Below are 17,365 nucleotides of genomic sequence, written 5' to 3' on the forward strand. Positions count from 1 at the left end.
GCAAACATTGATCAACCATATTTTTGGTTTGCAGTGGAGACAGCAGTGATGGTAATTCGGGCTCAGAGGGCGAATAGGGTGGTGGCCAGTGAGGCTGGGGCTCATCAGAGGGGAATCTGGTGATTTCGTCACTGAATCGGAAATAGTGCCAATCGACAATGACTCCATGTTCTTAGATGTTGTACAGTCACTGGCCCTAATGAGTTGCAGAGCCAGTGCCCCACTCGTTCCCAGTCTTCAATGTCTAGGCTCCCTTCTTTCAGATACCAGGGAACTGTTGACAGACTACAATAAGCAACTTTATGAGTTGCCTACCAGGGACCTTACACCCCACACTGAGGAGAAGGCCATGACGTTGAAGCTTATAGTTGCACTGCTCCGGGATCAGGGACTCCCCCATGATGGTCAGGGGAAAGAAATGGGGAAAGGGAGAGGAAAAATGGGGAGTCCCTGGTCTGATCCCTATTTGACGTCACCGCAGATTCTGGAGGCTATTCCTCTGTCATCTGTGTCCCACTTACCAGGATGTGTTGAATGTCCCTTTCCTCTGCCAGGCTTTCAGAGGTTGTTTCTCTGTTCCTCACACAGGGCACTACTTGTCATGGAGACAATGACTACTTGAAGACTACATGGTGCACTGAGGGAAAACACCTCACAATCCCCTATACAGGTTTCATGAGATGACCCTGACCCCCAGTCCTTACAGGTTATCTATTGATACACACAAAACAGAAGCAGGGACAAGAATGAGGAAGTCAGGAAGAGGAACTTCTTTAGAGCAGATTAAAGGGCAAGCAAGTAGCTCAAATGTCCCCACCTATTAATTAATCAGAATTGCTAATTCTATCCCTATTGTGCTGCATTTAGCACAGTACTGCATCCAGTACTTTTGTCAGTAAAGTCACTGTGACCTTTGCCTCAGGACACTGAACTCTGTCCCTGTTTTATGTTCCTATTCAGGGTCTCTCTCTCTCTCTCTCTCTCTCTCTATATATATATATATATATATATATATGTATGTATGTATTTTTTTTTTACCATATATATATATGGTAAAAATGTTCAAATACAGTATATCATTTTAAGGAAACCCACTTCTTATTGGTTATATTTTCTTTATAAATATCATGGCATAAATGTGATTACATAACCTGAAACCCTAGCTAACAAAACTTCTTTGTGGCAGTTCAATATCATTATTTATTTATGACATCACAATGAAAATGGGAAATACGATTGTTAGGTAGGATATATAGTTATCAGAGCAGGAAAAGGGGAAGGGAAAAAAAGGGGGTTCATCGCACCCACTGAAGGAGGGAGTCAGCAGTCATAAGTTCTGCCAAAACAAAATCACCAGATGTTCAAATAGCCTTTAAACTCTGTATGTTAGTTTCAAAATAACCAAAGGGAAGCCTTGGAACCCCATATGTTAGACCCAATAACCAGGAAACAAATCCATGAAACTAAGAGTATGTAACTCCTAAGACCCCAACAGGCAGGGTGCTCAGGCTAGCTGAGTTGCCTGCATGTGCCTCATGCACAGGCTCTGCTTAATACACTGCTTGTTTTGCTTGAATGCTGCACCCAGTTCCTCACCTGAATTCTTTCTCACGAGTGAGCTAAGGAAGAAGCCCCAGGGACTCAGGTCCTCTCTGGTGATACAATCACTAAAGATTTATTTTTGTCTTTTCATTAAAATTAAGTCTAAGAGATGTGTCAGGACATCCTGGCTCACTTTTTACTCTGTAGGTTTATCTTCAAACCGTTTTTTTCTAAAGTCCATTTTAAGGGCAATACCGAATTTGCACCTAGTAGTGTATTTACTAGTGAATCCTAACCAAGGGGAATTTTCTCATTAAAAAAATATTTACAGTTAAATCAAAGATTTTTCTTTTTAGCCATAGCAAATCACATCTATTACCTTATTCTGTGAATACAGAATGAGGCAAAAGTAGGTTTACAGTTGTGAGTATGCAAAACAGAAATTATTATTAATTATTGTATTATTTTCCATATGAAAACTGTAAATCTACTTTGTCCCAACCTGTTTACACATCCACTTTCTTATAGTCTTTCCCCTACAACTGTTTTCATTTATTGTTCATTTTAATTCAGAATAATTGTTAAAATACATTTATTTGTTTTATTTATTTACTTACTTATATTATTAAGTGAGAGGTGGGGAAGTACAGAGACAGATTCCACATGCAGCTCCACCAGGATCCACCCAGCAAGCCCCTTATGGGGCGATGTTCTGCCCATCTGAGGCCATTGCTCAATTGCTCAGCAACTTTAGCGCCTGAGGCAAGACCATGGTGCCACTCTCAGTGCCCCCAGCCAACTTTCTCGAATGAACCATGGCTGCAGGAGGGGTGGAGAGAGAAGAGGGAGAGGGAGGGTGGAGAAGCAGATGGTCCCCTCTCCTGTGTGCCCCGACTGGGAATTGAACCTGGGACTTCCACATGCCAGGCAGATGCTCTACCGCTGAGCCAACTGGCTAGGGTCTAAATACATATTTTTAAGTTTTAAAACTTTATTTTGTGTATTTCTACAAAAGATATATTTTACTAAATATTTATGAGTACATGTGTGTGTTCTGAGATTACTGGCATTGAAGAATGGCCTTAGAAGTACACAGGTTTCTAATTCAGACCTTTTATAAACCTCTTCTATCTCAAAACCAGGGTACTCTGAAATGCTAACAAAAATTATGTATGTACCAAGCATATATAATTGCTTAATAATAAAGTCATGCACTTCAAGCAAGTGAGCCACAAAGAGACAGTCTTGCCTTGTCATCTCGCCCTCGGGCTCTACAATCCTTGTCCCTGCTTGTGGATGATTTCTCGCTCTTCGAAATAGGGTATGCTCGGCCGACAAGACCCCGGGCACCTGCTCCTGGCATTTCTTTTCTCAGAGGTTTTACTTCTCGGTTGGGGCGCCTTATCTGAGGTGGAGCTCTGATAAGAAAAATTGAAATTAATCAAAAGCAAAAGTATTTCAATATGACCACAGTCAATAAAACTACTGAATCAAGAAAGCCAAAATATTCACTTTTCCCCCTTTTGCCAATTCATGGCCATATCAATTATGTCAGTTTTTAAAAGTACTTTTATTTAAAACATACTGGTTGATACAATTATTAAATACATATAAATGACATATATAGCAGCAATTATTTTGTCAAAAATAACTATCAATCACCAACAGAGCAATACAGACTATTCCTATTTATGGTAATAATCTTAATAGTGTAATAGAAATCCCATTACTTTATTCATCATTGTCCTAAACCAAGAATAAGTAACTTAAAAAAAAAAAAAAGAAACAGCACAAAAGCTGAAAGGACAAGAATTCAAAATATGCCTCTTTGAGGTTTACTAATTTATTTTTTTATAACATTTCATTCATAAATTACAAATATCAGGGCTCAACAATTAAATCTTATAAACAAAGTAATTTAAGTTTTAAAATATTATGCTCTCAGGGGTCAAAAATCACAGGATCCTTTATTATACAGGCTCCCAAATGTGAATCAAGAATTTTTGATAACTATGAATGGTAAGAGATGTTAATGACACTTATTGTGGTCATTTTATACTATATATAAATACTGAATCATTATGTTATATACCTGAAACTAATATAATGTCAGTTACTCCTCATTCTTTAAAAAAAAAAAGAAGTTTGATAACTATTTAAATGTAAAAATGCACACAAAGTGGCATATTTTGTTTCATGTAATGTGAAACATATCTTCTTCAAATAGCAAAATTTTGAGATTACTCAGCACAGTGTTTACTTGTCTCTCTGGGTGTGAGGGGCTCTATCACTAGTGTGTAATCTCTTCTTCTTTAAGCTGTCTCTGCCTCTGTTTCCCTACCTTCTCTTTCTACAGATCTGCCAGTACTTGTGTAGCCCTTCAGATCCCATGTGTATAGTCCTTTTTCGCCAATATACCATATCTATTATTAGCCCCTTTTCAGCTTCATGATTTAATTTATCTAACTCATCATGGAGCTTCTTTCTCTTCCCGGTATCAGAAAAAGTGGCACGTGTATATAACTCAATGAACCCAGAAAAACAAAAAATTAGATAAAAAGCCAAGAAGGTTCCAAACTCCAGACAAAAAAAAAGAAAAAAAAAAGGGTAAAAACTGACAACATATTGCATATCTAATGTAGCATCTTCAGCTTTTTGGAATTAGACAACTACATGAACCTGCCAAGGATAGAGAGCCTGGTGGAAACTACCAATACCTACGAGGTTCCCACACACTGACAGCCAAGCCCTTGGAGTTCAGTCACAGTTGTGTACTGAACACCCATCAGAAGGCATCTGGCCTCTGCTATGCTGGGTCCTCAGAGCAGACAAAGATGAATATGCAGTCATGTGGAAGAAATCCACAGGGAGAAAACTAGAAAATGGTGTACAGTAAACTAGTTATAAGGCACTTTTAAACTTAAAGGTATTATTATATTATTGGTTCTAGTGTGTTGTTAGTCTTGTAAGCCAATGAAAGGAAATGTGATGAGACTGGTAAAGAATACAAAACTAAAAAATGCTACATTGCTTTATTCTCCATATTTCATTGTGACCACTGCTTTTTGACTGAATTTTGTTTTAATGAGGGATAGATTACTCATATAAATTAGCATATATATAAGTGCCTTTCTGGAATAGGTTCATGAGTGTAATCAAAGACAATAGGAGACAACCATCTCCTCCTCACAGAACACAGGGGTTTGCCCAATCAGCAGCCATGCCTCCCTTCAGTCTTTCACTGTTCAGGGTCCTGCTCACGGGATACAGCCAGTCTGAACACATGCTCACCAGCAGCAGGGCCAGCCACACTCTGCACCCAGTCTCGAGCTCAGGGGTTAGCAGCAGCGCACCCTGAAGCGTGGCTGCCCCCCCCCCCCAGCCTGTGCTCCCCTCGGTGTGCTCTGTCAGGGCTGTGGAGGAGAAACAGGTATCCACTGTGCACACCACCAGCTCAGGGAGCCTGTGTTGTCAGAAGACACATTTCAAAGCTTGTGTACAGGCTGCATGCCCAGGGTGCGCAGTTGCTGACCTGCCCTGCCTCACTCAGTCCTCTTGTGGGCTCATACACGGTCTGAATGAAACTGTTCAAGAAGCCATATGTGCCATTTGTGGCCTGTCCTTGTCTCACAGAAAATGAGTCTGGGCCTGGCAGGTCTTCAGTTCCATCTCACTGCAGCTGGATGCTACATTTGTAACAGACTGTCAACTTCCCAAAGGACATCCTTGATGCTGTTCTGTACTGCCCCTCCAGGAGCACACCACTGCATGACATCATGCTTCGCATTAAGGGCTCAGTGACAGCTTCCCGGCTGTGTGACACATACATCTCAAGTCTTCTTTTACTAATCTCTTTTTAAAAAGAGACATCAGTGTGGTTACAGAACATCATCAACCTCCGTCCGAATGGTCAGAGACTGACACTGTACCAGTCAACACTATTTCAAATACAGAGAATAACTTGTAAATCTACAGATAAAAGACTAGTTTGTCTATACTGCGTTTACCTCTCCTGCTTGAGGACATCTCCTGATAGGAATGGAAAAAATATGCCTTATTCTATCATATGCAAATAAGCTTGATTTCCTCCAAAAACCAATACTTCCTCTTGCAAAGATGTACTATTAAATATCAATATAATATTTAAAGCCTGACTGGAGGTGGGAGAGTGGTTAGAGTGTCGACCCAATTGCCAAGGTTGCTGGTTCAAGAACCAAGGTCACCAGCTTCTCAATTCAGAGTTGCAAGCTCCTCAATCCAAGGGTTGCAATTTTGAGTCCAGGGTCCCAGGGTGGGGGTCAAGGAATGTATGAGAAGAATCAATGGATGCAAAACTATGGGGAACAATGAGTTGACACTTCTCTCTCTCCCTTTCTTTTTCCCTCCCTCCCTCAACCCTCTCTCCCCTCCTTCTCTCTCTCTCCCCTCCTTCCTCTATATAAAAAAATAACCAAAGTTAAAGAAATTTTAAATATTATAGGTAAATGTTCTTATCAGCATTGCTTATAATAGCTATCTCCTGGAAATAACCCAAATGCTCAGTATCAGAATGGATACATAAATTACTGCATGTTCACATGATGGGATCTTATATTCACATGAATATGGATTACAGCTACACACAATGATAAAGCATGAATCTCAGGACCATCATATTGAGTGAAAACACAGGTTCAAAGAATACGTACTATAATTCCAAGTAAAACAGGACACTGTTTGTAGATACAAATAGACATATTAGAGCATAAAGAAAGGTGAGAGAATGATAAACTCCAAACTCAGGACAGTATCCAACTATGAATGGTGAGGGGTGGGGAAGGAATTGGATGCAGAGGAGCCCATAGGGGGACGTCAGAAGTATCAGGAGTCCTTTATCTTAAACTCTGTGGTGAGTATACAGATGCTACTGTATTGTGATTCCTTACGCCTTTCATAAATTTTAATTGCTCCTATTATCTACTCAGTAGTTAATATAATAATACTGCAACACTAATGAAAAATCTGAGCACCTAAAAATGAAATTATAGGGTTGATACAAAGTTTCTGGCATGTTCTAGAAACATACATGTTCTAGAGATAAAGGTGCAGAGTACCCTGCCTCAGTTGAATCTACTGCCTGGCAATTCTCCAGAGAAGACTGGGTTACAGAAATAGAACTGCCAGTATCAGCACCACTCCACCATAATTCCTGAAGTCAAAGTAAAAAGGACTTCTGTAAGGATGTCTACATTCTATGCCATGTTAATAAATAGAATATAAAATGCCTGACCAGTGGTGGCACAGTGGATAAAGTGTCAACCTAGGACACTGAAGACCCAGATTAGAAACCCCAAAGTCACTGGCTTGAGCACAGCTCATCCAGCTTGAGTGCAGGGTCAGTGTCTTGAGCACAGAGTTGTCGGCTTGAGCTTGGGATCCTAAACATGATCCCATGGCCACTAGCTTAAGCAAGGGGTCACTGGCTTAGCTGGAGCACCCCCCCCCCCATTCATTGAAAGCAATCATTGAACAACTAAAGTGCCACAAGTACAAGTTAATGCTTCTCATCTCTCTCCCTTCTTGTCTGGAGGGAGGGAGGAAAGGAGGGAGAGGGGGGATGGAGAAAGGGAGGGAGAGAAGGAGGGAAGGAGGAAAAGAGGGAGAGGAGGAGGAAAGGAGGGAGGGAGGGAAGAAGGGAGGGAGAGAGAAACAGGGAGGGAGGAATAGGGTCTAAGATATATCAGAATATTCTCTATTTTCTATATAAACTCCTTCCTAAAATCTTCATCTATTGAGCTTTTCTATTTATTCTAACTTTCTGCTTAATGATTACTCTAAATTCTTTTATGTTACCTATCTGTTTATATACTTTAGAATTCTGGTATAAGAATAACTTATTTCAAACAGGTCCTCTATATGCCTAAGAACATAAGCCAAGATTACTTAAAGTTAACTTCTGGAAAATAAAGAAAAATAATCTTACTTTGCTATTACTGTACATTAATCTAAACAACTTTAGGATTAAATAAACAGGAAAACATCTCTCTCCATAGCTAATAAAAAGATATAAAAAAATAAGTTCCAAATAATTCATACTGATATTTTTACTAGAGGCAATTAAGTCAATTTATCAGATTTCTGAGTCTAAGAAATAATATTAAGTAAGAAATCAGAGGCAAAAAACAAAGCTTAAATAGAAATTATAAGAACCTATGATTTGAAATTAGACATTAATGACTAAGATTTTTAGCATCCACTCTCACCAAATACATATATAAATGTTATTTTTTTAAATCAGTAAATATTTACGGTTTACTGAATTAGTACAACTATGCTGGATGTTATATTGACATAAAAGTGTTGCAAACACTAGCCTACCTTCACAGAAAAAGAGCACGGAGACCTGGAGCCAGCATTAGATTTAGAACCCTAAGACCTGAGGGCCATCAATTACCATCAAGATAATACTTCATAGAATTTTTAAATTTATTTTTCATTAAAATATATATAGTAAAATGCATATATATTAAGTATACTACTCAATAAATTTTCATACCATATAACCATGAGTAGATCAAAATGGGACACTTCCCAATATCCCAGAAGGCTTTTCATAACACTCTTAGTCAATTATAAGCCCTTAAAGATAATCACTATCCTGACCTTAGTATCACAGATTAGGTTTGCCTAAACTAGTTTCATTTAAGTGTAATTCTATAGTATATACTCTGTGTCTGGTTTCTTTCTTTAAACATTAACCTGTGAAATTCATCCATGTCCCTGTAGATAGCACTAGGTTATCTTCTCTCATTGCTGTGTGGTATTCTATTGCATAAATATATACTACAAATTATCTAGTCTGCTGTTGAAGGACACTTTAATTGTTTTCTCTTTGACATCATTTTTAAAGCTTCTATGAATATGAGGATTATGTTAATGATAAACATAAAACATTCATTTCTTTGTGGTATGTACACAGGACTGGAATTGCTAGATCACAGAGTATATGGAAAATTAGCTTTCATTTTCCAAAGTGCTGAAGACATTTTACACTGCCATCAACAATGTCTGAGTTCCACCTGTTCCATCCTAGCCATTTTGGTGGGAAGGTAATGGCATCTTATTGTGGTGTTGCTTTGCCTTTCCTGAATTGCTATAGATGTTGAACATCCTCCAACAATATGCTTACTGGCCATCTGAATATCTTCTTTTGTGGAGGATCTATTCCAGTCCTTAGTATATTTCTTTTTCAATCAGATTGTCTGATTTGTTTTTTTATTGATTTATTGATTCTTGTTCCTTACAAGCATACCTCAAAGATATTTCAGGTTTGATTCTAGACCACTACAATAAAGTGAGTATCATAATAAAGCAAGTCACAAGAATTTTTTGGTTTACTAGTGCACATAAAAGTTATGTTTAGACTGTACTATAGTCTATTAAGTGTGCAATGGCATTACGTCCAAACAATGTATATAACATATCTTAATTTAGAAACACTTTATTGTTAAAAAGTGCCAACCATTATGTGAGCCTTCAGTGAGTCATAACCTTTTTGCTGGTGGAAGCTCTTCCCTTGATACTGATGGCTGCTGACTGATCAGGGTGATGGTTGCTGAAAGTCAGGGTGGGTGTGAAAATTTCTTAAAATAAGACAACAATGAAGTCTGCTACTTTGAAGTTCTCTTCCTTTCATGAACAATCTCTCTGTAGCATTAGACGCTGTTTGATGGCATTTTACCCACAGTAAATCCCTTAAGACCCTGCTGCTGCTTCAACTAAGCTGATGCAATAATCTAATTCCTTTGTGAAATTCCAACATCTTCACCAGGAATAGTTTCCATCTCAAGAAACTATTCTCTTTGCTCATCCTTAAGAAGCAACTTCTGCCCTGGCCAGTTGGCTCAGTGGTAGAGCGTTGGCCCAGCCTGTGGATGTTCCACGTTCGATTCTTGGTCAGGGCACACAGGAGAAGTGCCCATCTGCTTCTCTACTCCTCCCCCTCTCACTTCTATCTGTTTCCATCTCTCTCTTCTCCTCTCCTCCTGCAGCCATGGCTCAATTGGAGTGAGTTGGCCCCAGGCGCTGAGGATGGCTCCATGGCCTCCACCTCAGATGCTTAAAAAAAAAAAAAAAAAGGCTCCAGCTGCAATGGAGCTAGGGCCCCAGATTGGCAGAGCAGTGTCCCTTAGTGGGCTTGCCAAGTGAACCCCAGTTGGAGTGCATGCAGGAATCTGTTTCTGCCTCCCCTCCTCTCACTAAAATAAAAAACAAAAAACGAAACAAACAAAAAAAAGAAGCAACTCCTCATCCATTAAAGTTTTCACATGGAAGTGAAGCAATTCAGTCCCATCTTCGGGCTCTACTTCTAACCCTAGTTCTCTTGCTATTTTCACATCTGCAGTTATTTCCTCTACTGAAGTCCAGAACTCCTCAAAGTCATCCATGAGGGTTGGAATGAACTTCTTCCAAACTCCTGTTAACATTGATATCTTGACCTCTTCCCATGAATCAAAAATGTTCTGAGTGCACTTCCCATCAAAGACTGAAGACTGCATTTCCCCAGCTGAAGCTGAAGCACCGAAGATGTCTGTGGGAACAGAGTAGACTGGTGTGAAGCTGACCAGACTACGGAATGGGACTGCCTAGTTGAAGAGGGGCCTAGCCTCAGGGCCACCTGCCTCTGGGCAGCCTCACGGCCATGAACATTCACAGCCAGGCTTTAAACCTTTGAGTAATATGAACATTCATTCATGTACGTCCTCACTCAAAGGGTTAACAAAAAACTCACTACTGAAAGGGTTAACACTACTGAGCTGTTCCAGGCAGTGCTGTTTTCACAGCCCTGCTGTATTACAGTTGAGCTGTTTGCACTAAATAAATTTTCCTTCTTTATCACATCCCAAACTGGGGATTCCTGTTGGCACTGAATTGGTGCCAGGGACCATCAGTTGACACTGTCAACTACCTTATTATATCTTACCAACAGAGAATTATATTAGTTTCCACTTAGTTCAAGGTTCAAGGAATGCAAAGTGCTATTTTTATCAAGTTTCTTAAAATCTACCATCTTCCTATTTTTGAAGTCACATAACAGCTATTTGATTTTTTTAAGCCTAACTTTCCTTCCCTGTAAAATGAAGACAATAATTCAAAAAAAAAGTATTCTTAATGGCATGGTGAATCCTTTCCATAAGGTTTTTAATTTACTACTAGGCCCAGCTCCATATGAAGAGTCACTATCTATGCCAACTATAGTTTTACAAAACTTATTTTTTAAATACATAGTAAGACTTGAAAGGTGAAGTCACTCCTTGATCCAGAGGCAAAATATATGTGTGTTAGCAGGCATGAAAACGACATTCCCATTGTACATCTCCATCAGAGTTCTTCGGTGACCAAGTGCATGGCAACAAGCAGTAATATTTTGAAAGAAATATTTTTCTGAGCAGCAGTCTCAACAGTGGGCTTAAAATACTCAGTAAACTATGTTGTAAACAGTTGTGCTGTCACTCAGGCCCTGCTGTTCCATTTATAGAGCACAGGCAGAGTAGATTTAGCATGATTCTTAAAGGCTCTGGGATTTTTGGAATGGTAAATGGGCACTGTCTTCAACTTAAAGTCACCAGCTGAATTAGCTCCTAACAGGAGAGTCAGCCTGTCCTTTGAAGCTCTGAAGCCAGAAACTGACTTCTCCTCTCTAGCTATTGGAAGTCCTAGATGGCATCTTCTTGCAATGAGGATGTTTCATCTACACTGAATATTTATTGCTGATGAAGCTACTTTCATTAATTATCTCAGCCAGATCTTCTGGATAATTTGTTGATGCTTCTACATCAGCACTTGCTGCTTTACCTTGCACTGTTATTGAGATGGCTTTTTTCCTTAAACTTCATGAACCCACCTCTGTTAGCTTCAAACTTTCCCTTTGCTGCTTTTTCACCTATACTAGACTTCACAGAATTGAATAGAGTTAGGGCCTTGCTGTGGATTAGGTTCTTGCTTAAAGAAATGTTGTGGCTGGTTTGATCTTCTATCCACACTCCTGAAACAGTCTTTACATCAGCAGTAGGCTGTTTCATATTCTTGTCATTGGTGTGTTCAGTGGAGTATCACTTTTACTTTCCTTCAAGAAACTTCCCTTTGTCTTCACAACTTGGCTGTTCGGCACAAGAAGACTAGCTTTTGGTTTATCTCAACTCTTAACATGCCTTCGCCACTAAGCTTAGTCATTTCTGGCTTTTGGTTTAAAGCAGGGGTAGTCAACTTTTTTATACCTACCACCCACTTTTGTATCTCTGTTAGTAGTAAAATTTTCTAACCACCCACTGGTTCCACAGTAATAGTGATTTATAAAGTAGGGAAGTAACTTTACTTTATAAAATTTATAAAGCAGAGTTATAGCAAGTTAAAGCATATAATAATTACTTACCAAGTACTTTATGTCAGATTTTTGCTAAGTTTGGCAGAATAAATCTTTATAAAACAACTTACTATAGTTAAATCTATCTTTTTATTTATACTTTGGTTGCTCTGATACCACCCACCATGAAAGCTGGAATGCCCACTAGTGGGCGGTAGGAACCAGGTTGACTACTACTGGTTTATTTTTTTTATTTATTTTTATTTATTTTTATTTTTTTTGTCTTTTTCCGAAGTTGGAACAGGGAGGCAGTTAGACAGACTCCCGCATGTGCCCGACCGGGATCCACCCAGCACGCCCACCAGGGGGCAATGCTCTGCCCATCTAGGGCGTCGCTCTGTTGCAACCAGAACCACTCTAGTGCTTGAGGCAGAGGCCATGGAGCCATCCTCAGCGTCCGGGCCAACTTTGCTCCAATGGAGCCTTGGCTGCGGGAAGGGAAGAGAGAGACAGAGAGGAAGGAGAGGGGGAAGGGTGGAGAAGCAGATGGGCACTTATCCTGTGTGCCCTGGCCGGGAATCGAACTTGGGACTCCTGCATGCCAGGCCGACACTCTACCACTGAACCAACCGGCCAGGACCTGACTACTATTGGTGACAGATGTGCGACTCTTCTTTTCACTAGAACACTTACAGGCCATTGTAGGGTTACTAACTGGCCTAATTTCAATATTGTGTGTCTCGGGGAATGGGGAGGCCCAAAAGAGGTACAAGGATGGGGCTTGGTGGACCACTCAGAACACACACATTTATAGATTATATTTGCTGTCGATATGGGCACAGTTCATGGAGCCCCAAAACAATTACAATAGTAACATCAAAGATCACTGATCACAGATCACAATAATAAACATAGTAATAATAAAAGTTTAAAGCACTACGAAAATTACCGAAATGTGACACAGAGACCTGAAGTGAGCAAATGTTGCTGGAAAAATGGCACCAATATGTTCGACACAGGGTTGCCTCAAACCTTGAATTTATAAAAAAATGCAATAAGCACAATAAAATGAGAGGTGCCTGTGTATATTCTGGATACCAGTCCTTTGTGAGACACACAAATTGCAAGTATCTTTTCCCAGTATTGACTTGCCTTCTTACTCCTATGATGTCTCCTGATAAAGAGAAGTTCATAAATTTAGAATTCTGACTTACCAATCTTTTTTTTTTTTGAGAGGGAGAGACAGGAAGGGAAGGAGATGAGAAGCATCAATTCATAGTTGCAGCACTTTAATTGTTCATTGATTGTTTCTCATCCATGCCTTGATCAGGGGCTCTAGTTGAGCCAGTGACCCCTTGCTAAAAGGCTCAAACCAGTGACCTTGGGCTTCAAGCTTGTGATCTTTGAGCTCAAACCAGAGACCCTGGAGTCATGTCTATAATCCCACGCTGAAGCCAGTAACCATGCGCTCAAACAGGATAAGCCCACGCTCAAATCAGAAACCTCAGTGTTTCAAATTTGGGTCCTCAGAGTTTCAGGTCAATGCTCTATCCTCTGAGCTACCACCTGGTCAGGTCAGACTTACCAATCTTCTATCTTTAATACTTTAGTGTCCAGTTTTTAATAAATCTTTGCAACCTCAAGATTATGATGACATTCTTCTGTTACTTTCCGGAAGATATATTTTATTACCTTTTACATTTTAGATAGTGATCTATTTCAAATTAATTTTTCTATACTGTGTGAGGTACAGGTTCAAGATTCCCCCCCTCCTCAGCCACATGGATATTCAGTTAACCCAGAAGCCTTTACTGATAAGACCCATCTTTCCCATGGAACTTCAGTGACTTCACAGAATTTCATAGATCATGTGACTTCACAGAATTTAATCTTTAATGATAAATTCCAGTTCTAAAAAGAACTTTAGAAATTTTAGTTGTTCACTATCAGAAGATTAGAAACAAATATTTTATTATGATATATTTAGGAATCAGTCTGTTCAAAATATTAACTTTTTCAACAAATATCTGAACTCTGAATGCAAGATACTACACTAATAATACGAAAGGCTATATTAGGTTAAGTCTTCTCTCTTTATCTAACAAGCAAATCAATCACATTCAGAAATACTTTTAAGTACGAAAGGCCATGCCAATATAAGTTGTTTTGTGTTTTGAAGGGTGCTATTGTGCAGAAAATACTCTTCAAAGGTTTACTTTCCTTTTTCTTTAACGTTTTAAAAGGTAATTTTATTAATCTATTTTTTTAATTAACTTTAATTTACTGTGTTAACATGGATTCAAGTGTCCCACTCAATATAATATCCTTACCCCCACCCACGTGCCCTCCATTATACCGCTTTTATCTCCCTCCTCCTAATTCCCTCCCCCCTTCCCTCTGGGATTTGCTGTCCTGTTATCTGTATGTTATGTATATATAATTTCACTAATCCTTTCACCTTCTTTGATCCGTCTCCTGATCCCTCTTCCCTCTAACAGCTGTCCCTCTGCTCCCTGTGACCCCGCCTCTGCTTCTATTCTGTTCCTCAGTTCACTTTGTTCATTAGATTCCACATGTAAGATTATATAATATATATTTTCTTTCTCTGCCTGGCTTATTTCACTTTGCATAATAATCTCCAGGTCCATCCATGCCATCGCAAAAGAAAAGATTTCCTTCTTTTTAGCTGCGTAGTATTCCATTGTGTATATGTACCACAGCTATTTTTTTGTGTGTGACAAACAGGAAGGGAGAGAGATGAGAAATATCAATTCTTCATTGCAGCACCTTAGTTGTTCATTGATTGCTTTCTCATATGTGTCTTGACCAGGGGGCTACAGCATAGCTAGTGACCCCTTGCTCAAGCCAGTGACCTTGGGTTCAAGCTGGTGAGCCTAGCTCAAACCAGATGAGCCCACGCTCAAGCCGGCGACCTCAGGGTTTCAAACCCGGATCCTCTACGTCCCAGTTTGACGCTCTCTCCACTGCACCACTGCCTGGTCAGGCTACCACAGCTTTTTAATCCATTCGTCTCAGAAGTGGGATAGCTGGGTCATAAGGCAGTTCCATTTTTAATTTTTTTTAGATAACTCCATATTGCTTTCCACAGTGGCTGCACCAATCTGCATTCCCACCAACAGTGCATGAGGATTCCCTTTTTTCCACTCCCTCACCAACACTTGTTGTTTGTTGATTTATTGATGATAGCCATTCTGACAGGTGTGAGGTGATATCTCATTGTGGTTTTAATATGCATCTTTCTGATGATTAGTGACATTGAGCATCTTCGTATATGTTAGTTAGCAATCTATACATCCTCTTTAGAAAAGTGTCTATTCAGGGCTTTTGCCCATTTTTTAATTGTTTGTGTGGTTTTTTTGGTGTTGAGTTTTATAAGTTCTTTATAAACTTTGGGTATTAGTCCCTTATCAGATGTATCAGCTAATATGTTCTCCCATTCAGTGGGATATCTTTTCATTTTGTTGATGTGCAAAAACTTTTTAGTTTGATGTAGTCCTATCTGTTTATCTTCTCTCTTGTTTCCCTTGTCCAAGGAGATATACCTGAAAAAATATTGCTATTGGAACTGTCCAATATTTTACTACCTATGTTTTCTTCTAGGATTTGTATAGGTTTGTGTCTAGTATTTAAGACTTTAACCCATTTTTAGTTTATTCTTGTGTATTGTGTAGGAAGGTGGTCTAGTTTCATTTTATTATATATAGCTGTCCAACTTTCTCAACTCATTCATTGAATAAACTATCTTTACCCCATTGTATGTTATTGCCTCCTTTGTCAAATACTAATTGACCATACAGGCCTGGATTGATAACTGGGCTCTCTCTATTCTGTTCCATTGATCTATATCTCTGTTTTCATGCCAGTACCATGCTGTTTTGGTTACTATGTCCTTGTGGAATACTTTGATATCAGGTAGCATGATTTGTCCAATTTTGTTCTTCTTTTCAAAAGTGCTGAGGTTATTTGGGGTCTTTTGTGGTTCCACTGAAATTTTGGGAATACTTGTTCTAGTTCTGTGAAATACACCACTGATATCTTGATAGGAGTCATATGAATCTATAAATTGCTTTTGATAATGTGAACATTTTAATGATGTTAATTCTTACTATCCATGAACATGGTATATGCTTTCATTTGTATATACCATTTCTTTGATTTCTTTCTGCAGTGTCTTATAATTTTCCAAGTACAGATCTTTTACATCCTTGGTTAAATTTATTCCTAGGTATTTTGTATTTTATTCTTTTTGAAGCATTTTTTTTTTTTACAGAGAGATAGGGACAGGTAGGGACAAACAGGAAGGAGATGAGTAGCATCAATTCTTTGCTGCAGCTCCTTAGGTGTTCATTAATTACTTTCTCATATGTGCTTTGACTGTGGTGCTACAGCAGGCACATACTGTTTTCTTGTATTCCCTTTCTGATAGATCATTATTGGTGTATAAAAATGCAACTGATTTCTGAATATTTACTTTGTATCTTATATTCATTGTTTTCAATTCCTCTCATCCTATTCACTGAACTCACTCTGTTATTCTCCACCATTCCACCCAAAATACTCATCAAAGTGACCAGTGAGCTCCATGTTGCTAAATCCATTTCAATTCTCAATCCTACCTTATTTGACCTAGACACAGAATTTGATAGTTACTTAAAATCTTTAAACCTCAATGTTGTCTAAAAAACAGGCATGATAATAATAGTACCTATTTTAAAGGGTTGTTGTGAAGATTAAGAAATAAACCATGTAGCCTAACGAGGTGGTGGCACAGTGGATAGAGCATAAAACTGGGACAGGGAGGACCCAGGTTCAAAACTCTGAAGTTGCTAGCTTGAGCACAGGCTCATCCAGCCTGAGTGCAAGCTCACCAGCTTGAGTGTGGGGCCACTAGCTTGAGTGTGGGATCATAGACCTGACACCATGGTCGCTGTCTTGAGCCCAAAGGTCTCTGGCTTGAAGCCCAATGTTGCTGGCTTGAGCCCAAGGTCACTGGCTTGAACAAGGGGCCACTCGCTCTGCTGTAGCCCCTCCAGGTCAAGGCACATATGAGAAAGCAATCGATGAACAAATAAGGTGCCACAACAAAGAATTGAATCTTCTCATCTCTCTCTTCCTGTCTGTCCCTATTTGTCCCTCTCTCTGTCTCTCTGTCTCTCTCTGTCACAAAAAAGAAAGTAAGAAAGAAAGAAAAAAAGAAAGGGAGGTCAGGAGGGAAGGAAGGAAGGAAGGAGGGAGGGAAGGAAGGAAGGAAGGAAGGAAGGAAGGAAGGAAGGAAGGAAGGAAGGAAGGAAGGAAGGAAGGAAGGAAGGAAGGAAGGAAGGAAGGAAGGAAGGAATCATTTAAGAGCTGATTAGCACAGTAGCTGGTTCACAGTCAAAAACTCAATAATTGTCAGTTATAGTGGTTAATCAGCACTGCTACCTACAGTCTACCCAGAGTCTAAAAACAGAGTTCATCCCA

At 39.4% G+C, this 17,365-nt stretch overlaps 1 protein-coding gene across 4 annotated transcripts in view; it reads right to left on the reverse strand.

Moving 5' to 3' along the window:
* Nucleotides 1-17,365, reverse strand: part of KATNAL1 (katanin catalytic subunit A1 like 1) — a 116,833-nt gene that overhangs the window by 68,216 nt on the left and 31,252 nt on the right. For all 4 annotated transcript variants that reach the window (XM_066369287.1, XM_066369286.1, XM_066369289.1 and 1 more), the window contains one exon: nt 2,792-2,960. In XM_066369287.1, the coding sequence (XP_066225384.1) occupies nt 2,792-2,960 (169 nt within the window). The remainder of the gene's footprint in view (nt 1-2,791; nt 2,961-17,365) is intronic.

Source organism: Saccopteryx leptura, chromosome 2, assembly GCF_036850995.1.
Source record: "Saccopteryx leptura isolate mSacLep1 chromosome 2, mSacLep1_pri_phased_curated, whole genome shotgun sequence".
In the NCBI taxonomy this organism is placed as follows: domain Eukaryota; kingdom Metazoa; phylum Chordata; class Mammalia; order Chiroptera; family Emballonuridae; genus Saccopteryx; species Saccopteryx leptura.